At 37.9% G+C, this 26,609-nt stretch overlaps 1 protein-coding gene across 1 annotated transcript in view; it reads right to left on the bottom strand.

Annotated features, from left to right (window-relative positions):
* The window catches only part of GREB1L (GREB1 like retinoic acid receptor coactivator), a 282,191-nt gene that overhangs the window by 68,559 nt on the left and 187,023 nt on the right, over nt 1-26,609 (bottom strand). The window contains exons 11-18 of the mRNA XM_077778190.1: nt 25,413-25,529; nt 24,699-24,818; nt 23,536-23,673; nt 21,719-21,904; nt 17,226-17,552; nt 15,790-15,918; nt 15,073-15,207; nt 12,667-12,864 (exon numbers count right to left, since the gene is read on the bottom strand). Of these exons, the coding sequence (XP_077634316.1) occupies nt 12,667-12,864; nt 15,073-15,207; nt 15,790-15,918; nt 17,226-17,552; nt 21,719-21,904; nt 23,536-23,673; nt 24,699-24,818; nt 25,413-25,529 (1,350 nt within the window). The remainder of the gene's footprint in view (nt 1-12,666; nt 12,865-15,072; nt 15,208-15,789; nt 15,919-17,225; nt 17,553-21,718; nt 21,905-23,535; nt 23,674-24,698; nt 24,819-25,412; nt 25,530-26,609) is intronic.

Here is a 26,609-nt window from a genome sequence, read left to right as displayed (position 1 = left end):
TTAGAACTACAATCAATTTTCATGACTGCCAAATGAAAGCCCATACCTTTTCACCATCATCCCTTAATTCCTCCTTGAGTCCTCCAGCCCTTAAGCAATCACCAATATATTTTCTCTATGGACTTACTTACTCTGAACATTTAATACAAATGGAATCATAACAATGTATGATCTTGTGTGGCTGTCTTCTTTCACTTGGAGTAATGTTTTCAAGTTTCATCCATGTAGCATACATCAATACTTTATTTCTTTTTGTTACTGAATAACATCCCATTGTATGGATTATCACAGTTTACATTTCCATTCACCATGGACATAATGGACATTTGGACTCTTTCCACTTCTGGGCCATTGTGAAGAATACTGCTATAAAGTTCTGTGTTTAGGTTTATATGTGGACATATATTTTCATTTCCCTCTTACTTCATATCTAGGAGTGGAATTGCTGTATTAACTGGTGATTCTTTGCTTTAACCATTTGAGGAAAGGCTAGACTGTTTTTCTAAAGTGGCTATGCCAACCTATAACCAGCAAAGAAACTGAATAGGTAATAAAAAATCTTCCAACAAACAAGAGTCCTAGACTAGATGGCTTCCCAGAGGAATTCTGCCAGACATTTAAAGAAGAGTTAATATCTATTTTTCTCAAACTATTAGAAGAAATAGACACAGAGGGAAACTTCCAAACTCATTCTACGAAGCCAGCATTACCTTGATTCCAAAACCAGACAAAGACCCCACTAAAAAGAATTACAGGCCAATATCTTTGATGAACATAGGTGCAAAAATCCTCAAGATGATATTAGCAAATCAAATTCAACAGTATATTAAATAAATTATTCACCACGATCAAGTGGGATTTATTCCTGGTTGCAAGGGGTGGTTCAATATTCACAAATCAATGTGATACACCACATAAACAAAAGGAAGTATAACAACCATATGATCCTGCCAATAGATGCAGAAAAAGCATTTGACAAAATACAGCATCCATTCTAATAAATACCCTCAACAAAGTAGGGGTAGATGGAACATACCTCAATATCATAAAGGCCATATATGAAAAACCCACAGCTAACATTATCTTCAATGGAGAAAAACTGAGAGCCTTTCCTCCCTTAACATAGTGTTGGAAGTCTCAGCCTCAGCAATCAGACAACAAAAAGAAAGGGTTTTTTCCTGGACTCTCTCATTTCTATCCCATTGACTTTTGGTCTATCCCTATGCCAGTATCACAAAGTCTTGAATACTGCAGCTTTGTATTGTATGAAATTTAGGGTCAGCTTGTTCGTTTCTGCAAAGAAGCCATCTGGGCTTTTGATAGGGAATGCACTGTATCTGTAGATCCATTAAGGAACATTGCTATCTTAAAAATATTAATGCCTTCTAATTCATGACCATAGGATGCCTTTCCATTTATTTAGGCCTTTAATCTAATTCAACAATGGTTTCCAAGTTTTACATTTCTTTTGTCAAATATATTCCTAAGTATTTTATTCTTTTTGATGCTGTTATAAATGGAATTGTTTTCTTAATTTCATTTTTGTATTTCTTGTACAATTTTTGTGAATTTTCTGTAGATCTAAAATTATTTTAAAATAAAGTTTAAAAGAAGCATGACCATATCAAATATTTTCAACTGAAATACATACATTATCACTGGGAATGTAAATACAACCACTTAGGAAAAAAGAATTAGCATTATTTGGTAAAGTTTATATACATAATCTAGGCCATAATTCTACTCTAAAAGACACTCCTTTATNTTAAAAAAAAAAAAAAAAAAAAAAAAAAAGAAACAACTCAAATTTATAGCAGCAGTAAAATTATTTTTTAAAATGTGTGATATATTCACATAATAGAATACTACAAAGCAATAAAATGAATGAATTACAATTACACATAACAGGATCAATCTCAGGGATAGGATATAATGTTGACTGTAAAAAGTAAATTGTAGACAAATGCATAGAGTTCCCTTCACAAAAAGGTCTAAAGAATGTGAAATTTAACAATATATTGTTTAGGAGTTATATTGTTTATATGAATTAATAGAATTAATATATTATTTAGGAGTTAGCAAAACTATAAATAAGAGAATAATAAGCAGAAAACTCAGAATAATGGTTACCTTTGAAAGAAGAGAAACATTAGCATTAGAGAGGGAAACAAGAGTCTTCAATGTTCCTTATTTTAATGGGTACATAAATGTTTACTATCTTGTGATTTTTAATACCTTTTATAAATTTTATAAATTTGATTTACTCAATATTTAAAATTTCTTAAAATGGAAGAATGCAAATATCCATCCATCTTTTAGAAATGATTTGAAAACATTAATAACCATACTAAATTCAATATGATGGATATATCATCAATAAAATGTGACTATTTTCTCTTCATTTTCTATTTTGACTATTATAGAAAAGTTGAAAGACTAGTGCAATACCCTTTAATTAGATTTACCAGGTGTTAGTATTTTGCTGCATTTGTTTTTTCTATTTATTGCCTTTTACTGTTATTGCTAAATAATTTGGTAGTAACATCATAAAATTCACCCCTAAACACTTCAATTGGTATTTCATAAAAGCAAAGGCAGTCTCCTACATAACTTTATTACCTCTTAGGAATTAACCTATCATTAGTATAATATTCTCTAATACCTACCCCACATTTGCATTTCACTAATTGTCCCAGGGCTGTTTTTGTCTTTTATGTTTTTTAGATCTCAGATCCAATCAAGAATTAAGTATTGCTCTTGGTTTCCATGTTTCTTTATTCTTTATAATTAGAAAAGCTTCCTGCCTTTTTTTCTCATTGGTCTTTTCATTGGTATATTTTTTTTTTTATGCAGGCTAATTGTTTTGTAGTATGCCAAATAATCTGAATTTGTCTGGTATTGTCCTTGTGATTAAATTCAGGTTAAACATTTTTAACAATGATACCTCGTAGATGACATTGTTCATAATGTCAGTTTGTCCCATAAGTGGAGATGGCAAAGTTTGATTACTTGGTTACGGAAGTACCTACTGCCAAACTTCTCCATTGTAAAGATACATTTCCTTTGTGTAATTTTTAATATGTGGGATGACACTTTGAGACCGTGTGAATATTTGTTCCCAAATGACATTTTACTTAATGGTTTTAGTATCTTTTGATGATATTTGTTATAATCAATAATTATACTAGTAGTGCAAAGCAGAGATTTTCTAATTCTATATTTTTTCCTGCCATTATTACCTGGTACTCTTTTGTAAAGAAGGGCTTGCCCCCAACCCCTCACATCTCCTGACCCTTTAATTTTTTTTAGTATTACTATGGATTCATGGATTTTAAAAAATTTAATAGGTTATAACCCATTAGCATCATTTCTTTTGATACTCAAAATTACCAAATTTGGCTATTAAATGCCTCATCAAGTAGGCTGCTATGTCCTTTTGAAATGTCCTCATCAATCTTTGAATACTTTATCACTTTCTAACAAAATTCCAAATTGTTCCCACCTCAGAGCTGAGACAGTGGAGGATGGTATTTATAAGCCAAAATCTAGATGCTAAGTGTACATACTGTACTGAGATTCACTGTTTTTAAGACCTTTCAGCGCAAAGAGTTAGGAAACATTTTAAATATTTTTCAAATTATAAGTTCACACTTATATCCAATTTAAATCTAAAAGGAACGTTTCCCCATTCCATATTTGAGACTTCTTTTTTTTCATGTGAAAACCCTCGTGTTCAACAACATTCAAATATTTACTTATTTGATCTACCCTGTGATATACACAAAATAGTTTTAAAATCATCAACACCACTCTCAACAACATACTGATTAAAATTCAAAATTTATTTGTAATTCTTGGGGCGCCTGGGTGGCTTAGTCGGTTAAGCGTCCGACTTTCGCTTAGGTCATGATCTCATGGTTCGTGGGTTTGAGCCCCGCCCCGGGCTCTGTGCTGACAGCCAGCTCAGAGCCTGGAGCCTGTTTCAGTCTGTGACTTCCTCTCTCTCTGACCCTCCCCTGCTCACGCTGTCTCTCTCTCTCTCTCCTAGAAATAAATAAAAAATATTAAAAAAAAAAGTTTTCAAAATTTATTTGTAATTCTTTTTTCCCTTAGGATATATCACATTAAGAGCATACACTAAGAAAACTGTGTTAAAAATACTTGAATTAATTCTTTTTGGTGTGTAGTTTTATTATTTAAAAATTTTTTTTAAATGTTTATTTATTTTTGGGAGAGAGAGAGAGCACGAGCAGGGGAGGGGCAGAAAGAGAAGGAGACATAGAATCTGAAGCAAGCTCCAGGCTCTGAGCTGTTAGCACAGACCCTCATGTGGGGCTTCAACTCATGAACTGCAAGTTCATGACCCTGAGCTGAAGTCGTATGCTCAACTAACTGAGCACCCAGGCACCCCTAACTTGATATGCAGTTAGGCTCATTTACTTTTGTTGCATTCAGTATTAGTTTTTTCCCATTTTAATTTAAAACATTTAAGTTTATTTATTTTCAGAGAGAGAGAGAAAGAGAGCTCATACGAATGGGGGAGAGCAGAGAGGGAGAGGGAGAGATAATCACAAGCAGGCTCCATGCTCTCAGCACAGAGCCAGACATGGGGCTCCATCTCATGGCCCTGGGATCATGACCTGAGCCTAAGTCAAAAGTCAGACACTCAACTGACTGAGCCACCCAGGTACCCTGAAAGTTAAAATTCTATAAAAAGCTATACTCATCTCATCCCTGTCTCTTCTACCTGATATAGGCCAACGGTTTCATTAGCTTTTGGTTTAGCCTTCATGTTTTGTTTTGTTTTTCAGAAATATGCAGAGTGTGGAATTTGAAGATGGTCAGCACTGCTATGAAAAGGCTGGTCTCAGAAATGTCACCTTCTGTCTTCTTGATAACATCTTTATCACAGTTATAAAGGATTAAATACAAATTTATACTCTAATAAATTATAAGCAAATCTGGCACATTTTTCCAAATCCACAATAAAAAATGGACATCAGCAGGGCCCTTCTGGAGTATTGAAGGTGGCCCTGAGAAATTCAGGGTCATGTCTGCTTAAATAATAAACCTTACACTTAACATGAATAAAAATTTAGAAGGCATCAGTAACTCCTCTTATTTTATAACATTTTGCAACTCATTGAGTTCTGGAATAGAGCCAGTGGTGAATGGGAATCACTGTGTTCCCTAAAGGTGATTATCTGAAGTTGGGGGGCACCACAGGCAGTGACTCATTCACAAACATCTTCCATAGAAATAACCAAGTTGAAAGGTCCCTGGAAAGGAAACGTGTTAGATGTCCAAGAATATACGCACCAAGTCTGTAATATTTTATGAGCACCAGTATCAAAGGCCTTTCCACAAACGTGGAAAATCTGAACGAGTTTCCAGCACCCATCATTAGAAGGAGCTAATCAGCCTGAATATCACATCAAACTGATAATGTGCAGGTAGGGGTGCTTGGGTGGCTCAGTCAGTTAAACATCTGACTTTGGCTCAGGTCATAATCTCACAGTTCGTGGGTTTGAGCCCCGCATCGAGCTCTATGCTGACAGCTCAGAATCTGGAGCCCACTTTGGATTCTATGTCTCCCTCTCTCTCTACCCCTCCCCTGCTCATGCTGTCTCTCTCCATCTCTCAAAAATGAATAAATGTTAAAAAAATGTGCAGATATCATTAAAGATGATCCAGTACTCAAACTAATGCCCTACTACACTGCCTGTTGGTATGGAGAAAACCATGCATCTGACTTGTACACACTTATCCCTTGATTTTTATAAATTTTTAATGTTGATTTGAGAGAGAGAGAAAGAGAGCACGCATGTGTGTGTGCAAGCAGGGGGAGGGGCAGAGAGAGGGAGAGAGAAAATCTCTGCGTTGACAGCACAGAACCTGAAGTGGGGCTCAATCTCACAAACCGTGAGATCATGACCTGAGCTGAAATCAAGAGTTGGATGCTTAAGCAACTGAGCCACCCAGCCAAATCTTGATGCTTTTTAACAAAGAAGTTTACTTCTAAATTTTTTATTTCTTGCTTTTCTCATCAGGAATATTCTAAACAAAAGTACAACTACTCTATTTTAGCTGTTTATCTTTTCTGTGGATGGAATTTATTTCTCCAAAGTTTTGGTATGCAAAAATATTCCACTGCTTAAGAGAAAATGAAAATCAAGAAAATACTAAATCATTAGAGCATGCTGAGTTTTTAAGTGTTATTGTAACAATGGGCATTCCTTCACCCTGGCAATCTTTTTCCAGCAGATAAATAATCTTGAATTGAAACAGCTGGTTAAAATCCCTGCTGATTGTTTTCAGGGCTCACTGCATTGGGTTCCTTTGTCCTTTCGTGGCCCAGCTGGCTCCCTTCTGTTCTCCTCTGGAAGAGGATTCTTTAATATGGGTTTGGTGGAAACTTGTCTGTGTAAGTCTTAACTACTGTGCAGTTTGAATGCAGCACTTGAACTGTACAAGAACAGAATTCTGAACACACAGATACAACTTCAGAGCCCTGTGTGACTGACAGACACACACTTAAGGCTTCTACTTGTAGCCAAAGCAGATTAAACATAGGTTTAATGACCAAGTAAGATTTTGCCAAGAGGACTACCCCAAATCTCAAATATTGTTTCTATGTCTTCCTTGTAAAATACATTTTAATTTTAAAGTTCAGTTCAACAAAATGTTACCAAAAATTCAGTTTAACAAATATTATGTGTCTGCTGTCCCATCCATAAACATAGATGTTCCCTGAATATTTTACTTTCCAGTTTTGGAGAAAGAGCACTAATAAACACACACCAACAACACAGTGTTGAGTACCACGGCTGGAGCACCACAGGGTGCAGATGAGCACTGAGTGCATGAGCTGTGGAAGAAAAGCTGGGTAAGAATGTGTCCTGGAAGCCAAAGGAACTTCAGTGTTTAAAGGAAGAAATGGAGGTCACCTGTGCTGGCCTAGAAAGGTCATTGGTAACAGTGGTGAGTCCTAAAAGAGGGGGGTGGGTGGGAAGTGGAGGCCAGTTTGCAAGGTGTTGAGGAGCAAGTGGGAGATGAGGAAATGAGATAACAATGGACAACTCTCTGAATAACTTGGGCAGTTAACTAGAGGACGGTGAGCTGGAAGGTTAGGTGGGATTAACAGAGGCTCATTTTGTCTTTGAGAGAGTGGGGGCAGGTTTAAATGGATGAAATGAGACCCAGGAAAGAAAGAAGTTGAAGGTGGCATTACGTGAAGAGATAATCAATTGTGTGAAGTCCATGAGAATGAGGAGGGATGCATCTAGAATCAGGCTTACATAGAGCTCTTTCCTGACAGGAGGGAAGGGGAAAAGACAGGTGTGTATGTAGTTAGGTTTCTAGATCTGGAAGCAGGAAGTTTTAATGTTTAATTTTTTTTTTAACATTTATTTTTGAGAGACAGAGAGAGACAGCACAAGCAGGGTGTGGCAGAGAGCAAGGGAGACACAGAATCCTAAGTAGGGTTCAGACTCTGAGCTGTTAGTACAGAGCCTGATAAGGGGCTTGAACTCATGAACCGTGATTTCATGGCCTGAGCCAAAGTTGGACGCTTTAACCAACTGAGCCACCCAGGTGCCCCTGGAAGCAGGAAGTTTTTATCCAAAGTTTTCTTCTTTTGGGGTGGGGAAGAGAGAAGTACATGGCATGGTCATATGCTAAGAGAGAAAGATGAAGACATAAGGGTTGGTGAAACAGAGTCTGTAATAGTCAGCCACTGTGGAGAATAGGAGAGAGATCCAACTAGATAGAGAACCAAAGAGTATATAATGATATCAGTTGTTAAGTGCTGACTTTTTAAATCTAACATTGTGAATATGTAGGAAGCAAGTTTGTGGTCTGACACTGGGGATACTGGAATCGATGATTACAGGATCCAGTAGAATCTGGGATATGACTTGGGAGCAGGCATTTGCGGTGAGGAGCTAAGGTACTGAGAAACTAGTATACTAGATGGATAGGCAGTACCTCCAGATGATGGTGGGTTGGGAGGTGGAGTCTGTGAGCCAGGTGTCAACATCTTCTATAAACCAGGGTTGGGCACTGGGCAGCTAACTGCTTGGTTGGAAATTGATTTTAAGAATGTTAACTTAAGGGGCACTTGGGTGGCTCAGTCAATTAAGCATCTGACTTTGGCTCATGAGTGTGAGCCTCACATGGGGCTCTGTGCTGACAGCTCAGCTCAGAGCCTGGAGACTGCTTTGGATTTTGTGTCCCGACCCCTCTCTCTGCCCCTCTCCAACTTGCACTTTGTCTCTCTCTCTCAAAAATAAATATTTTAAAAAATTAAAAAAAAAGAATGTTAACTTTAAGGGGGTGCCTGGGTGGGTCAGTCAGTTAAGCATCTGACTTTGGCTCTGGTTGTGACCTCACCATTTGTGAGTTCGAGCCCCACATCAGGTTCTCTGCTGTGAGCAGAGCTTCAGATCCTCTGTCCTTCTCTCTCTGTGCCACCCCCCTTCCCCCCTTTTTCTCTCTCTCTCAAAAGAAAAAAAAGAATGTTAACTTTAGGTACTTGATTCCCTGCTGCCTGTCACTGCTCAATAGTTTTTTTCTATTACAATTTTAAGTGACCGACAAGGTGGTGTGAGGTTGATGAGACCAAGAAAATCTATTTTAGAAATCGAAAATGCCTTCCACTGTCTCTTCACTTCCCCTCCTAATCTCTACCACTTCCTTAAAACCTCCTTACCTCCATAAAATAAGCTACTTTACATATCAGATACAGAAAATGTTTCTCTGTTTCTTTTATCATCAGGCATGTGTTGAGGCATCAAATTTGTGTCAATTCTCTGAGCATGATAAAACTTCCTTGCCTTGAAGCTGCCAGACCTGCTCTCAGTCACTGTTCTCATTCACTGGGACCACCATAAATACCATCTTAAAAGCAGGGAGGAGCAAAATATTTATAGTCACTATACTTCCTGTTGTCATCCCAATCACCTTGAATTGAAAGTGGCTTGAATTCTGATCGCACTGATACCCTGATATTCCAATTTATAGAATTTGGGGTCTCCTAAGAATTAAAAGAATTATGCTTCAAAATCAAAAAATTTCTAAATGATATTAAAACAGAAGTATTTCTTATAGTCTAAAAATTCCTTATGCTGCTTCTCCATTGATCATTCCAGCAGTTACAATCCATCTTGGGCAAACTTAGAAATGTTTAACCCCTTTTATTTCTTTTTTTACCTTCAAATTCTTTCCATGTTTTCTTTCTTTCTTTTTTCTTTTTTTCCCCTATCTGCCTCCCTTCCATAATTAGAATGTGAATTGAGGTATCACATGCTTTGCTTTAGAGCTGAGTCCACAACAACGTGATGGTTTCTATTTTCACCTTTTTCTTTCAGCCACATAAGGACTGCCAAGGATGTGGCCTTTCTGCATGCTCTGGCTGCTTCTCCCTGCCTGGTACTTTTCCTGGCCAACTAGCTGCTGAAATGCTTCCTTTAGGGAAAGGCAAATAGAACCAGAAAACAGAGCACTTGGACACTGTTTTCCCCTCTGTCTATCCCTCTCTCCCTCCAGCCCTTCATTCAAACATTAGTTGGGCACCTACTTGTACCTGGCTGGAGAGAGGCACAAATGAGGTACAGGCTTGCAGAAATGAAAAAGCGGTTCTTGTCCAAGACACTGCCCTCTGTGACCTTAGGCAAATGAAGCTCTCCTTGATTCATATGGTGAAACATGAGGAAACTAACCCAGATGATTTTTTGAGAATCCTTTCTGTGTTCACAGCTCTGATATTTGAGTTGTTTTAGTGGATAATCTCCTGCTTACTACTCTGCTGTGGACAATTTCTCTTTACACCTTAAATGTGCTTGCTCTCATACAATCATTATGTGTTCCAAGAATATTATGGTACTTCAATATTAAAGCAAATAAATGCTGGTGCCATTATGATATGGGATATGACATATTCATTAAGAATGATGTTTACAAAAGCTTTTCATGATACAGAAAAATGTGCATACTATAATGTCAGGCAAAAAAATAGACACAGGTAGAGAAGAAAGCCTGAAACACTAGGTATTAAACCATTTGTCAACACCCAGATTTTAATAGTAGTTATCCTTGAATAGTGGGATTATAAATGTTTAAATTTTCCTACTTTGATTCTCCTATTTTTAAAAATAAAGAATGCAGCTATTTTTTATAATAAAATGAAGTTATTTTTAAATATATAGAAGTGATTGCTTTTGCAGCATAAAATTAAGTATGTATGCCAAAGCCAGATGTGAATAATTTTTAAAATATGCTTTAGTTTGAATTTCCAAATTTACCCATAACCTTGGTTTTTCTGGATTCCATGCTTATATAATTGGGCAAATTTTGGTACCTTTCTGAGGTGTTATAGTACTGAAGTTCTCACTTTAAAAATCTGACGACACTGAGAAGGGAAAAGGAAGGACTTCTACAATTTCATCTCAAAAATGAAAGGTTTTATTTAGGGTCTTACATTTATTAAGGAAGGTAAAAATACAGGTCACCAAGAGGTTATTTCAGGAAAAGCCTCTGCAGAGAGCACAATTGCTGACCATGGATGATTTCACCACTTGAAACAGGTGCTATGATGTGTTTGCTCAAGCATGATATCAGATATCAGATCACAAACTCAGGAAGGCCACAAAGGCCAACTGGTACAAATAAAAGACATATAAGAGAAGGTACTCCTTCCATGGTAAGGAAGTGGAAAATCCATAAAAAAATAATCTGGTGACTTTGCTACGACTATAGCCCATCTATTTCCCATAATGGGAGCAGAAAGAAGTGCAGAAACGGCCAGTAGCTGAGGTGGCCTAGAACTCACTCTGGTTTCTGGGAGAGCTGTAAGAGAAGGCATTTGACCTTCTCCAGCTAATCACCTATAAGTCAATATTTCCAAGAGGTCATTTTGTAATTTATCATTCAGAATTTTAGAGGCTGCAAAAAATATTACACTGTTAACCATGCACTTGAGCCTCTAGAAGGGATGGAAAGTCACATGTAAAGTGTCAGTCACATGTAAAGAGGGAAAAATCTATTGTCAGCTAATTTGGCCCATGGAACTAACACTGAAAAATTTCTTATAGAGTGTGTTACTCAAAGTGTGGTCCTCCCATCAACAGCACTGGCATCCCCTGGGGGCTTGTTTGAAATGTTGAATCTGAAATAAGTCAGTCAGGGAAAGACAAATACCATACAGTTGTACTTACATGTGGTATCTAAAAAACAAAACAAACAAGCAAACAAAAAACAAGAACAAAAAGAAGCTCATAGATATAGAGAGGAAATTGGTGGTTGCTGGATGGGGTAGTGGGGAACAGGTGAAGGTGGTCAAAAGGTACAAACTTCCAGCTATAAAACAGATAAACCCTGGGCATGTAATGTATAGCATGGTGACTATAGTTAATAATACTATATTGCATATTTGAACGTTGCTAAATTTTAAAAGTCCTCATCCCAAAAAGAAAAAGAACAACGTTTCTGCAAAGACATACGGTAACAAATGTTAACTAGACTTATTGGGGTGATCATTTCACAATATATACAATTATCGAATCATTATGCTGTAAACCTAAAACTAATACAAAGTTATATGTGTGTGTTTATATACATGTATATGTATATGTATATGTATATACCTCAGTTGAAAAAAAAGAAATGAGCCCATCCAGAACCACTGAGAGGAATCTGCATTTTATCAAGATCCCCAGGAGCTCTATGTGAGTAATAAAGTTTAAGGAGCACTGTATCATAAGTGAGATACATAATAAACTACATTTTAATTTCTTGAATTTTTTTTTCTTCTTACTTGTTTTCAAATATATTGAAAACAAATTTTTTACTATGGCAAAAAGATTCATCCTCCAGCTAAAATCTGTGTGTGTATGTGTATATGTATGTGTGTTTCTCTCAGCTAAGGCACTCAGAGGCAACTTGACATTCATAATTTCCTTTTCAAATCTAGCTTACAAATAAGGCAAGCATTTTTTAGCTGCTCCAGTTTTCTGAATTTTTTAAATTGGATCTTTGAATTCTAGGCAAATTTTATATTTGAAAGGGATATTATTTACCACAGACTTATAAAATTTTTCCTTCCTTTTTCCATTTTCTAGGAAAAATATTTTTTCTTCCCTACTCATTCTCTTAAAGTCATTAGGAGAAATTCTAATTTTGTATTGTTTAAGGAGGTGTTATCATTGTTCACATGGGGGAATGGTGGTCTAGTTTCTAGTTTGAAAATGTGCTGGTAGTGTGCTAAATATCTAAGAAGCCACCTATGAGAAAGTGACCCATCCGTACTACAGAAGGAGCTCAGGTGGCATAGACCCCAGCGCTCCATGCAGGATATCCTTGCCTTGAGAAAATTTCTCTTCATAAATGAATGACCAGTTTATAGTCCACCAATTACATCATGGACTTAATAGTATCAGGTGAACAGGCACATCAATTTACCTTCGACCTAGGAGGGAAATGGGTCGAGTATTTTTGAGGTAAAACTTGCAGATAAATTTGAAATAATGTTTAAAGTGCTCTTATGATTTGTATTACTGTAAAAAAAAAGGATGGAATTGTTCTATAAACATTTGGATTAAGCAAAAGCAAGAGGCAGAGGGAATCTAAGGCTGGATCTTCATAGGGTCTTCTTTGAAAGTTCAATCTCACCTGATTGTCGAATCCGTTGAAGAGTTTGCTGGACCAGAACCTCCGATCTTGGAACAATGATGATGAAGTCCACTTTGCTGAAGTGGCCAAGGTCTAGGCTCTGGCTGCCGCTGTCTGCTATAGCACACACTTGGGATAAGAGTTTTCTGGCAACCGTTAGCTGTGGTTGATAAATTTGGAAGGTTTCATTATCTAAATCTAAAATAAAAAAGTCATAAGAACAAGATTAATTCACTTCTGTTGACGGCCACTATAAATCCATACAGGGGACACACAACGCACATACATGGTAAAGTAACACTCTCTACAAAGCATTCTCACTGTCTAGTCTCACTCTCTGTTGAGTTTTAATAGATTTGCTTATTTTCCCTGAAAACTTGGCTGAAATGATGTGTCCAAGAGTGGATGGGGTAACTGTACAAATGTATTCTTTTAAAATCAACTGATTGTCTCACAAATCACCACTCAACACTCCTCCCCTGCCCAGAAATGTAGGGACAGACTATACTCTCTCAGCAGGAGCCGGGACTCATCTCTGGAAAGAGGAAGCAAGAGTTTCCAGTTTTCTTTCGCACTATCAGCACAGGTCAGGTGCCTAAGCCCAGACCTTGTTCAGGGAAGGAGGTGATGCTGTAACCATAATAATGTTCAGTTCCTTTGAACTTTTCTGGATGGCACCACAGTAAACATTTCCTCTCCAACAAGTCAGTTGCAACATGATTTGAAATTCTCTTCCCTGGGGACTGCATGACACAGGTCACAAAGATACCACCTTCACCTTTCTTCTCAATCGACTTGCCAGTGCTTGTGACCTGGCAATTGTAGATGGTTGTGGTGAGCTCCAATGCTGACATGTGTACTATCTGAAGAGACCTGACTCATGACATGGCCAGCTGGCCACTCAAGAGGTGATGTATTAGAGAAACATTGCCCAGACACTCTAAACATGCCAGTAGCTTTTTATTATAAGTTATAACCAAGCAATCAATCTCATAAGTGTGCACATGAAACACACAAACAATGAACTTGAGCAGGCAACATTTAATACTTCTTTACGAGGCTGCTTTTTATCGGGAACATATGTGGAAGTCTGACTGCAACACACAACAGCCAAATTAAACTGCGCTAACTAATGTTTTCTCAAATCAAACTACAATGTGGCCAAGGCAAAGACGGTAGTCACAGTACTCTAGCCACATGGAGCTCTGACAGTTAAGTGGAAATGTATACAGGTGGCTGAGAGAACCCCATGGAAAAGCTCAAAGCTGCAACTTATAATAGAATGGTTTTTGACCTGCAAAGATTACCAACCAAAATAAATCTGCCTTTTGATAGGCTATTATTTCTTTTATGTCATAGATTAGATAGATGGGGACTAACACAGATGATAGCATAGCTTTGTAGAATTTAACTTAGTAAATTTTGAAGTCTGAGGAAACCTAAAAATATCTTTAAGCAATGTTTCTTAAACAGAGAATCAAGGATATGAACGTGGAAATCTGTAAGTACTCTAGGAATTTCTAAGTTCTAACTTTGTTAATAATTCAAAAACAGTATGAACACATTTTAAATCATTCAGGTGATCACTTTATTACCCAACAACATGCAGAAGTAAATAAATTTTATTGTGTGCATTTGAATTTTTCTGTGACTGAGCCGATGCCAAGCCATGCTGCTTTTATTGCTGAGGCAATCCTAATATATAAATGATGCATTCCTATCAAGTGAAGGCCAGAAGTCTGTCAGCAGCAGCTCTATGGTTCTGTTTCATGTCTACCCTTTGTCCTATCCTTTTTATTTTGGTCCTTCCCTATGTTGTCCTTGTCAAATAGGGAATTGGGGAAGGAATCTGAACATAAAGGAATCCAATCTAATGATGGAACTCTTCAGTCCTGGTCCCACCATCCTCTCTTACATCCTGGAAGCTTGTAGGGCAGATGATGTGTTGGTATTACTGCACGATCTGCCAGGAATGCCTTGCAATCCCTGAGATTATGTGTGTTTTACATGTCAGAGAGTAAACAAAGGGGTGGAGAGCCAGGAGTCCTGCATGGACTGCATTCTACACTCAAGCAGTTCTTTGTAGCCAAGATAACACTGAAAGCTCTCTGGGAATAGCTGGTGGAGCTAAGGAAAGTACCCCACAGACCCCAGGATTTTTTTTTGGGGTGGGGGGAGAGAATCTGCTTATAATAAAGTCTTTCATTTTAATTCTAGGAGACATTTACTGAGGACAAGGTGTTTGTTTGATCCAAGCCCCATTATAAGGCATTTTTAATTTGAACCATATTTATCATGTAGACAAGGAAGAAAAGCCTGTCATAGTCTGTGACTCTAAGACAAGACCTCAAAAACCCTCAAAATGACTTAGCCTCTATTTTCTCTTTTGGTCTGAGGTGACGTTACCCAGGTTTTGTGTTGGAATCATAGCAGCAGCCTCCTGAGCTGACACACATTCATGAAGGTCTCCGTTGAAGGGGGTAACCACACTCTCACCTCTTCTTTGTTGCATTTTGTCTAGTAGCTTGTCCAAGTCATCACCTATTACAAAATAAAGTGGAGATAAGAAGATTATAAGGAATGATACATTTATCAGTCTCCAAACTGGGCACCTAAGCTGGGTTCTCATCAAGATCTGTCAGCCAGCCAACTTTTCCTGTCTGAATTTACTCAGCCAACTTTTTATGTCTGAGTTTACACTTGACCATGCCTGTAGAGTACCTCTATAGCCAGAGCTACCCTCATTTGTATTGCACTTACTGATTTGCATGTTTTCACATGGCATATCTCTCTTGACCTCCATAATATTCAAAGCAGGAAGGATGGGATCATTCTATCTCCATTTGACATATTAGAAAACAGATCTGGTGAGGCAGAATCTCTCCTAAGGTCACATCACTAAGTAGTGGTTGAGCTGAGGCCCTCTATACTAGTGTCTGTGTGCCTTCCTCTGGACCCCTTTCTGTGTCAGTAACAAAATACTGAGGATAAACCATTTCACATGACAGAAGGTCAGCTGGCAAGTTTAAGCTCCACACTCATCTCCTTGACAGGCTAAGATTTAAATTCAGAAAATCACATAGCTAGGGGCTGGCAGTGTTGCTGAATCCTACAACCACTCACCTAATGATGTGGTTTTGAAATGCGATGCCAGGAAACTGACCTTTCCTGTGATGAGCTCATAACTAATTTCTTTCAAAAACTCACTTGTGGTGAGCATGCTCTCTGCCAGAGCTCTGGACTGATGCTGACCTGCAGAACAGAGGGAGAGGAGGTGACACATCCATGAACAAATGTTCACTAAAATATGATTTATAATAGCAAAAATTGTAAACAACTGAAGTATGTAACTACAGAGACTTGGTTAAGGCAATTAGGGCACATCAAAAGATGGACAGTTATGAGCATTTAAAATGACAACTATAAACAGAAAATGTTTATATAAAATGTTGGATGATCAGGGCAAAAATGATATACCTTCTATTTGTAATATAAATGAAAACATACTGTACATGTGTTTAAAGACTAGGGAAGAATGTGAAAAACCTTTAAGAACTATTAGTGCATGGTTATTGTGAATATCTGTCTTAAAAATATAAACTTAAGATGTTTAGTTGTTTTCACAAATGAAAATTAAAAAAAATAATGTATTATATTATACTTTCTGATGAAACTTTCTGAAAAGGATTTATGTCAGAGAGAGATGGGCAGGCAGGTTTTGCCAAAGTGAGGGGGCTTGGCTTCTTTAGTAGGAAAAGGTGAGAGCCATTCACTAGAGAGAGAGAGAAAAAAAAGCAAATTTAGACCAAATGGCTGGCTACTCACGATGGTGCCTGACAGAAAATCGGCACAAGGAACAAAAACACATTTTATTTATTTATTTAATTTAAAAAATTTTTAAGAAAATTTCTGAGAGAGAAAGAGAGACAGCGTGAGCAGGGGAAGGTCAGAGAAAGAGGGAGTTACAGAATCCGAAGCAGGCTCCAGGCTCTGAGCTAGCTGTCCGCACAAAGCTTGATGCGGGGCTCGAACCCACAAACTGTGAGATCATGACCTGAGCCAAAGTCAGACGCTTAACCAATGAGCCACCCAGGCGCCCCCAAAAACACATTTTATAATGTACCAACTTTCTGAACATTTCCTTTAGAGTCAATGTTATAACACTAAATATCCTCTTTAGTGAGGAGGTTAATATAGGAGCTAAGCTCCTGGCAAATTTGATTAACTGGCTTAGGCCACCTGTGGCAATGGCTTTATCACATGCTAGAGTAGTAACATTTCCAAAACCTTTTAAGAACAGAAGTTACTTGAGACAAGGGTATCTATTACTAGGGTATGCTTTGAAATAATGTTCCCACAACCAGCTGACAGGGACACCAGACAAACTAAGGGCTACAAAAATCTGATCTGAGGAGAAAAACAAAAGTTAAAATTAGGAGGAAGAACTCAAGTTGGAGCAATGAACTAGAGATTAATTACTTGAATGCTAGAAACACCCAATAAATGGGTAGATGACTGAATGAATGGCTTAAAAAAACAAAAAACCCCACATTACTCACCTAGTACTACCACACAAAATTCATTTCCTCTGATTTTCGATGCACAAATTGCCACAACATAATCTGGTAGTCTTTGATAGTGTCTCATTTCACTGAGAGTCCTCAATGTCTCTGAAATGCCTTCTGCCAAAGAGTTTTGGGTCACAATCACATGAACCAAGTCTTGAGATACGCTGGCAATTAGTCTAGCTAGCCAGGGGAGCTGTCCTGGAGACACAGGTGTACACTGAGCACCCATCTGCAGGGCTCTCTCTCTCAGAGTAAATTCCTGCATAGCTTTCAGCATGATTTGCTCAAATTCTTCCCTGAGAGGTATCTGATCAGGACCTAAATTGAAGAGAATTACAGCTAGAATTTTTAAAATATCACAGCTAGAAAAGAGAGAAACACACACATACATCAGTGTATAATCCTTCTAAGCCCACCATACTCCAACTGGCAAACAGGTTCTTTTTCCTGTTGGGGCTTCAAGTATGGAGCCCCTACTAAGCATTTTCCACTGTGAAGTTACCTTCTCTCTGCCTCAATATTTAAAAAAAATATGCAGGCTTCTATATATAACATAAATATATATATGTTAATATATATTTTAAGTCTTTATTTTGAGAGACAGAGAACGAGCAGGGGAGGGGCAGAGAGAGAGGGAGACACAGAATCCGAAGCAGGCTCCAGGCTCTGAGCTGTCAGCACAGAGCCCTAAGCGGGGTTTGAACTCATGGACTGTGAGATCATGACCTGAGCCGAAATCAGACACCCAACCGAATGAACCACCCAGGCGCCCCTCATTTATGCTAATCTTAATATTGTAAAAAGGGAATATACTCAGAGACAGTATCAATTCCTTAGGGGATTGTCACTGAAGGTGGTATATTCATTGACCTGTTAAACGTGGCATTACAGACGTAAATGACTCATGAGGGAAGAAGCTAAACTTTAGGTTTCATTCATTTCTGATTTTATTTACAGCTGCTTTGATAAACAGTTTGATGTATTGCATGTGTACCTATTTTAAGGCATACTGTCCTTAGGAAAATTAAGTTTAAGTATTTTTTANCTCTGCCTGACTTATTTCGCTCAGCATAACACCCTCAAGGTCCATCCATGTTGCTAGGGAATCAAGAGCAAAAATAAATGATTGGGACCTCATCAAGATTAAAAGCTTCTGCACAGCCAAGGATACTTTAACTTATTTTTAAGCAGCCTCATACTTTCCCTAGACAGAGAATGTCACTCACCTACCTATTCCCCAGCGTTCTGGGTTGTTAAGAATGGTGTTTGGCCCTTTCCTCTAGTTGTGGTTATGGCTAAATTTATGTGGGTGACCGGAAGACCCGGGAATGAGGGGTGTTTTGTTTCTCTGATTCTCTTTCTGAAGCAAATCAATGTTTGGCATTCAAGTGACTCAAATGAATTCCTATGCTAACTCCCTGCTCTTCAGACCTGAGATTTGAAAGTCAGGCTCCGGTAGACAGATACAGATCCCTCAGTGTCTGTGACCCAAGATCAAGCAATAACCTCAGAACCCAGGATTCAAATCCCCTTGGGAAAGAAGACAGGTTTAAGGGACTGGACTTCTGTATGAGAAGGAGACACCCTGAGTGAGTCAGAAATCTCTTTCCTATAATAGGGATTTAAGTTGTGTCCCAGGCCACTACTCACGTTCTCTGGGAAAGTAAGAAAATGTAAGTTTAGTAATATTTTTAGGATATGGAAAATTAAATCCTCACAGGTTTTTTTTTTATGCTATCCATGGAAAGAGGGCAAGAGCACTACAATGATTACATTGTGTTAATGTTTCTTATGTCCTCCCCACGCGCTTGCTAGGGGGTGGGGTAGATACCTTCGTAATCACCTGGGAGCTGCCAAAGCTTCTATCTTCATTTTGCTTTATCAAGTTAGCATCATGATTAGTGGTCACTAGTACATAGTAGGTAGTGAGCTCAAAGTGTATAGATTTGTATCAATTGTACAAATTCACAGTACAAATGAGATGAAGGGAAGGTGGCTGTCTATTTAAACCTTTCTTCCATCAGAAATAAATGATAGCTCAAAAGCAAGTGGCTCTGTCTGCCATTTCTTACTGCTCCTCACAGACAGACCACCTGAAGTCTCAGAGGCCTCGTTCATAGGTATGTCTATAAGATCTACTCCAAACCATGAGTAACATGTTCTATGAAGCCGAATAATTAATTTCAAATATAAAGGCATTCTGGGAAAATAAAATGATCAAACATGTTCATAGCATTCTCCATTGCCTTAAAATTCACTTTCATAGAGTTTTGATGGAATTACTGTTAGGAATTGAGAAATGGAGGAAAATGTACCAAAGTTTAAATCAGGTAAGAGAGCAAAATGCCTTGCTCCAAATCACCACCCATCACTTCTTCATCCTCAGCCTTTATGGCTAAATTGCAGGAGCATTTTCTCCACTTCCCACAAGCTTGATAATAGTAATTTTTCCCCATCAACTGCTGATCTCCAGTAATTCAGCTTAGCCTACACATCAGTTCTGATGACTTTTCAGATAGAGCTACGTTAAGAAAAGACAAGGTTCCAACAGACTCAGAGCCCTCCAATAATCACTGGATTTGCTGATTTCATTATCTACTTCAAAAGATTTTCAGACTGTGAAATAACAGATTGATATATTTTTTTAAGTGACTACAGTGGCAAGACCTGTTTGTTCTGAAGAATCTTGCTTTTCTTATTCTCTGTTGCATCCAGGTAACTGGGCCATCAAAGTATTAGACCTGTCCTTTTAAAAGTTTGGATTAAAAAAATAAGTCCATCTATAATCTACAGCATATGTAAAAATATTCTGGTTGCCTTCTTTAAAACCTTAAAGGCAATACAAACAAATAAAAATTCAAGGGAGTTTTTGAGATGAATAAGAGGGCAATTAAGAATGGGTGTCCTAACGCACAAAATTTAGATTAAAAAAAAAAAAAGCCAGTCATGTTGCACATTGAGAGATATATTAATTGGCTGCCAGTAAAACTCTAGAAAAAACTGACTCTGCAGGGCAGACAAGAGGTCTAATTGAATGGAGAATTTTTTCTTTTTTTTAAAGAGCTTTTAGTAATTTTAGGGAAGACATTTTGTCTTGACCATTTAGATCATTTAATAACTTGGACTTTGATACTTTAAATTGTTATTAAGATTGAAGAAAGTGCTGCATTGACTGGCTTCACCTGCCGAAAGCATTACTCTATGCAGGCTTGTTTTACTAATTGTGGATGCACTTGAAGGTTGGTCTTAGATCTTGGAACATAGCTGAAAGTCAGTGTATGTAGCAATCAAAATTATGACATCAAATGAGCTGCAGACAGAGGTGGTTTTTATAATTTTATTACCCACTAATCAACATGATTAGCAAGTCCTAGGTTTACCATCAAAGTGATATCTGAAGCCTTCCACGTTTCAAAAGCCCATGTCAAAGTAGGCCTTCATTGTCAGGGCACCAAGACTTACAGACACAGCTGCTAGCTGATGCTCCAAAGACTGAATATGGTCAGCTGAAACTTTTGTCTTTCACATTGTTTAGTCCAGTATTTTTATTATTTAACACTTAAGTATTTTCAAACATTAAAATAATTCCTAAGAGTGCAGATGGAAAATTTCTTCCATTAATATTACATCTTGAACATTTTCCTAAGTAAATCAGTGACTTGAAGTCCTAGAGTGAATGTATAATTAGGCTGCATATTAGATGACCTGCTGCAGTTTGCAAAATAAAGGACATTGCAATGTAAATGCTGCTGAGCCAGGACAGTATTGTCAGGACACCTGCACACACCCACTGTGGGACTCTGGAGGATATACCAAAGAAAGGAAGTAAAGGGTTCATGACCTACGTATCGCCCTTACCCTACAGCCTACAGAGCCTTCCAGGGAGGTCCATAGTTACTGCCTCAATGAAGGAAAACATGATGGTACTACATCAAAGGGATGTAGCTGCAGAAGAAAAAAAATAGATGTAGGGACAGCGGATAAACAAGATAAAAAGGCTAGGTGGAAAATTGTAAAATAATTGTCTAAATCAATGGCTAAATTTTTATTCCAGATGATAGGTGCATTTTTGGAAAGGTGGCTTGGACAGACTCCCCAAGGGAGGAGGGTGCCCATGGCACAGCCCTTTGAAGTTCTGCCTGTATTAACTACTCTGAAGACCTTAGGACCATCATGAGACTGGACACTAGGTGGAGCAATTTATCTCTTCTAGGACCCAAAGAAGCAAAGCCAGAAGGTAGGGAGGTTAGGTAAGAGAGAAATGGGGGAAAAAATAGGCAAGTGGAAGAAAGGAGTAGAAAAGAAATGGAAGAAAGGGAACAGTCATAGAGAGTGGGGTTGAAGGAAAAGAATGTTAGAAATGAAAGGGAAAGTAAGAGATAGACAAATAGATTAATATGAGAAAGTGGGGAAAGAAAGGAAAAAAACATGTTGCAAAAAGAATAAAAATCATCACCATCAAATAATTATTAAAAATTGCTTACCCAGTCGTACAAGATACTGTATTGTCAGAAGAATCATGTTTTCCACGCTCAGGAGCTGGCTGCCAGTCAACCCTAAATGTTCCAAATCTTTGTTTTCCAACTGTGGAATCTTGTAGCAGTTCACCAGCAGAGGACTCACAACAATGTCACCAACATTTCCATAGAAATAGGGTAAAGTGCCATAGCCTGCCCCAATAGAAGCAGGTCAATAAAGTTCAACATTTCTTTTTGAGGTCCAACCAGGTACACTTGCTCAACTAGGATTAAAGATGCTTAACAAAGTTTTCTGTCCTCTGAGGTGACTACCAAACAAATCATTCAAATATCCTAGGGAATCCTCAGATGCTTCTACCTTATATTAAATCAGATGAACAGGAAGCAAAAGACTCAGATTATATTATCTCTGTTTCTCATAGAAAGGACATGTTAATATTCTATCTGCCACAGAGGATTGATGAGAATTTGTAAAACATCTCTGTATCTTTTTGTAAAACTGCAATAATAAAATATTTTCCAATAAAATTCTTAATACAGTTTCTTTTCACATAAGATGACAGAAAACAAACTATATGTTTCATTTCCTGAGGTTTCCTTAAACACTTTAAAAAGCTAAATTCACTGAGCACCAGCAATATTATTTTAGTCACCGGTACTTGCATGTTCCTACTCTGTGCTATCTTAGTTATTTTTATGTTCCCTTCTTAAATGTCTGTAAACGGCCTCAAATTATCTTAGAAGTAGATAGGACAAAAATATGTTGAAAATGTACCCTGTTTTCGTGATGTGGTATGGTACAGAGGTCCCTCTGTGAGACTTTCTAAAAGGCAGACACCAAAAGGTCCCCATGTTTCAAATATCTTTCCAAGGCTTAGCTGCATTACGCATGCCACTCAAATGTTCAATAAGAACTTCCTGACCATATGGAATTTAAACAACTGGGATTCTCCCAGTGCCTATAGGCTCAGGAGCAGTGGATAGGGCAGCCTGATAAAGGACAAGGCTTGAAGCAAAACCATCCATGTCAGTAGGCTCAAGTCAACCAAAAGAAGCAGATAACACCTCACAAAGACATACCCTAAAGATCCAGTGGAGCTTAAATACCCTATCTGTTCAATTCCAAAGGTAAAGCAGGTTTCCTTCTGACCTAGGATAGCCCCTAAATGAGGTGACCCTTGATATGGGTCTGAAGAACACTAAGTTAGTTCTGTAATCTAGAGACCTCTCAATTTCTGCACCTCTGCTTATAGACTTGGAAACACTCAGATTCCGTAAACATAACTGATTCACAGATGCTTCCCCATGGTTCAGATATGCAACTCTGCGACTTCTTTGTTCTCCTGAGTGGGGCCTGTCAGCTTGATTTTTTGTTTCTCTGTAGTTTGGCTCTCTTTGAGTAGGATGTCCTTTTCCCCACCTTGTCCACTCTTGCCAAGCCTTCAGGACCCAGCTGAAACATCACCTCTGAGAAGTATTTTCAGACTCCCTCCAGGCAGAATTAAGCACTCTCTCCTCTGAGTTCTTGTAGTTTTTGGTTGTGAACCTGTACTAGCTCAAATGTCACAATGTTGTACTTATTTACACGATAGATTCCCCACTAAACAGTGCACCCTGTGGGCAATAAGACTTTGCCTTATTCACAGCTTCTAGTCACATGCTTAATACAGCATGAGGAAGCTGGCCAATAAAAACTGAAAGAATCAATAAATGGATGAATGAATACATGCATGAACACATATGGATAAATACACAAAGAATGAAATGGAGAAAGAGTCCTAGAGGCCAGCAGACACAGGCAATCTGGAATTCCTTTCCCTTACCTATCAGAATTACTGGTCTAACTCCTGAGTTAGTCAGCAGGTTTTCAGGAACAATTACAGTTTCCCCTGCAGGAATGGGTCGAGGTTGTAAAATTCCAGTTAATGGGGTCTGTGGAACTGGGGCAGATAAAAGGGACTCTGGAAAAAAAGTTGTTTGACAAGAAGGATTAGACATGAAAGCTAAATGAAATACAACTAAAATCAACACAGTCTTAATACTTCTAATATAGAAGTTTGACAAGTCTCAAGATCCATTGTTTTTTAATTAACGTAACTCATGTTTATTGTATAAAATTAGAAGTGACAAAAACAAAGGAAAAAAATCAACCATAATCACATCATCTGGAGATAACTACTAGTTAGCATTTTCATAGTTTTTCCTAGTTGTTTTTCCACATGTAATCTTTTGGATTCTGTTTTATATATAACTCCCCCACCTCCACTCCAGTTATCATGGCTTATCTGCTCATTATAGAAAATTTGAAAAATACAGAAAAGAGTGAAGGTTAAATTCATCACCAATCAGTACTATCTAGAGGTGAACACAGTAACACTGGCATATTTCTTAGTATATATAGCAGCTCTTCGTAGTCTTTAAAGCTATTTAAACAAACATTTAAAGAATCCCATATATGTCTTAGAACTGGTATATTTACATTTGTCTGTGATTAATACAGCAAGGTAGACCAATGTTTGAACATTTAATAGTAGGTACCTAATGGCTATGGCTTGGTTATTATAAAGGAGAACAAGTTGTTTTTTTGGGTTTCTAGCCACAGACTAAACCATCCAGGCCAGAAATAATATGTGCAGGTCACATAAGGAACCAGATCTCAGGAGAACCTATCTAATACCACAACTCTCAAAGCAAGTCCATTTGTGACCTGTTCTGGGGCATTACTAGCATCATGCCCTGTGTAAAGAATGGCTTATTGATACTGTGGGCCAGAACAAAGCCAGGTGCTAAATTATGATCTATTGTGATGACTCATGTACATTTAGGAAAGGTAGATATAATGGGGACAAAATATCAGCTACTATTAATTTTCTTACATAACACAGGACACAATGATTGATTAAGAAAATTTATCTTCAATGGTTCAAGGAAAGAATAGAAGTTACCTCTGCTAATTAAAAAAAAAAACCCTTAAAACCCATCTTACCACTTCTTGAAAGAGGGCGAACTGTAGGAACAGGTACAACTAAACCAGGTTGGGGGACAGGTGACCCAGGATACCATCCCCGGTGTCGTTTCTTTGGTGGCCCAGAAATAAACATGGTAGCTAAAGGCAAAAAGAAAGATGAGCCTTATCCTTACTATTGGAAGAAAGAAGAGAATTCAGAGTAACATGGGGCCTTTAATTTGATTATACTCAGAAAGTCAAAGCCACATTTTTAGAGGTAAAGATAAAATTAGAAAAAGTCACCCTAACAATACCACCTCACATTTGTATGTTGTTTTATAATTTACAATTTTACCCAGATTATTTCATTCAATTCTGTCAACAACTTTGTGAAGTTGTAGGATAAGTATATTTTTATACCAATTTTGTAGATGGTAAAAGGAAGGCTCAGATCTGCTCAGGGTCACACTACAGAAAAGAACCTTGAACTGTGTACTTTGGTCAGCAAAGCTCTTGGTTTTTCAAGACACTTCCTTATACTTTTGTTTCAACACTATTTTCTAGTGAGGCTCATCCTTATAAATCAATCACCAAGATATTTAATCATCATTGTTCATAAATCTTTAAAACCTTGGATGAGAAGCTAAGGAAAACCTGGGAGTGTGCTGTCAGATAATTCATCACTCCAAACTCTGTAGCACTGTTTCCATAACTTAGGTGCATTATTTCAAAACTCAAACATGGGTATTGTACCTTGGTCTCCTGATGCATAGCTAGGTCTTGGTGACAAAGAGTAATTTCCTGGGCGGGCTGGAGTAGAGCTGGAGGCACTACTCTTCCCTCCATGGCTACTGTTTCCATTAGCAGCATCTATAGCACATGAGAGGAAGACTCAGAACAGAGGCTGAACGGAACATTGCATTCTGTGACACTGCAACCACATGATAAACCACACATGATGATGATGATTTAAAGACATCTCACCAAGAGGACAGCCCTCTTGTGGAAAAATGACTACAACCATCAGACTAGTACCTTCTTTAAAATGAAATGTCACCTAAAAATACTTTTCTGGGAACCTAAGAGATCTTTTACGATCATTTTCAGTGAAGTCTTTGGAGATAATGGGTAGAAGAAAGAGAAAATTGTTTTTTTTTAACTTTATATCTTGGGAATTTTCATACATATACAAAAGTGGAGAACATAGTATGATAAACTATATACCTACCACTCAGCTTTAGTATTTATCAACACATGGCCAATCTTGCTTTATCTATACTCCTCCTTTCCTCCTAATCTAACATACACACATGCTTGTTCTAGATTATTTTGAAGCAAACTTATTTATATCATTTCATACATAAATGTTTCTGTATGAGTTTTCTAAAAGAAAAGAACTCTTTTTTTTTTTTTAATTTTTTTTTTTAATGTTTTATTTATTTCTAGGAGAGAGAGAGAGACAGCGTGAGCAGGGGAGGGTCAGAGAGAGAGGGAGTCACAGACTGAAACAGGCTCCAGGCTCTGAGCTGGCAGTCAGCACAGAGCCTGACGCAGGGCTCGAACCCACGAACTGTGAGATCATGACCTAAGCGAAAGTCAGACGCTTAACCAACTAAGCCACCCAGGCGCCCCCTAAAAGAAAAGAACTCTTAAGAACTGGGTGGCTCAGTAGGTTCAGCGTCCAACTTTGGCTTAGGTCATGATCTCAGGGTTCACGAGTTTGAGCCCCAGATCAGACTCTGAGCTAATAGCTCGAAGCCTGGAGCCCACTTCAGATTCTGTGCCTGCCTCTCTCTTTGCTCTTCCCCCACTCATACTCCGTTTCTCCCTCTGTCACAAATAAATAAACATTAAAAACAATTTAATAACATAACTATTATACTTAAAATTAACCATGATTAGTAATTTCTTAATATCAAATATTCCATTAATATTCAAATTTTCCTCCGT

The sequence above is a fragment of the Crocuta crocuta genome, unplaced genomic scaffold (assembly GCF_008692635.1).
Source record: "Crocuta crocuta isolate KB4526 unplaced genomic scaffold, BGI_CrCroc_1.0 scaffold26, whole genome shotgun sequence".
NCBI lineage: Eukaryota > Metazoa > Chordata > Mammalia > Carnivora > Hyaenidae > Crocuta > Crocuta crocuta.
Note: the sequence above shows the minus strand (reverse complement) of the source record. Positions and strands in the feature narration are given on the sequence as shown.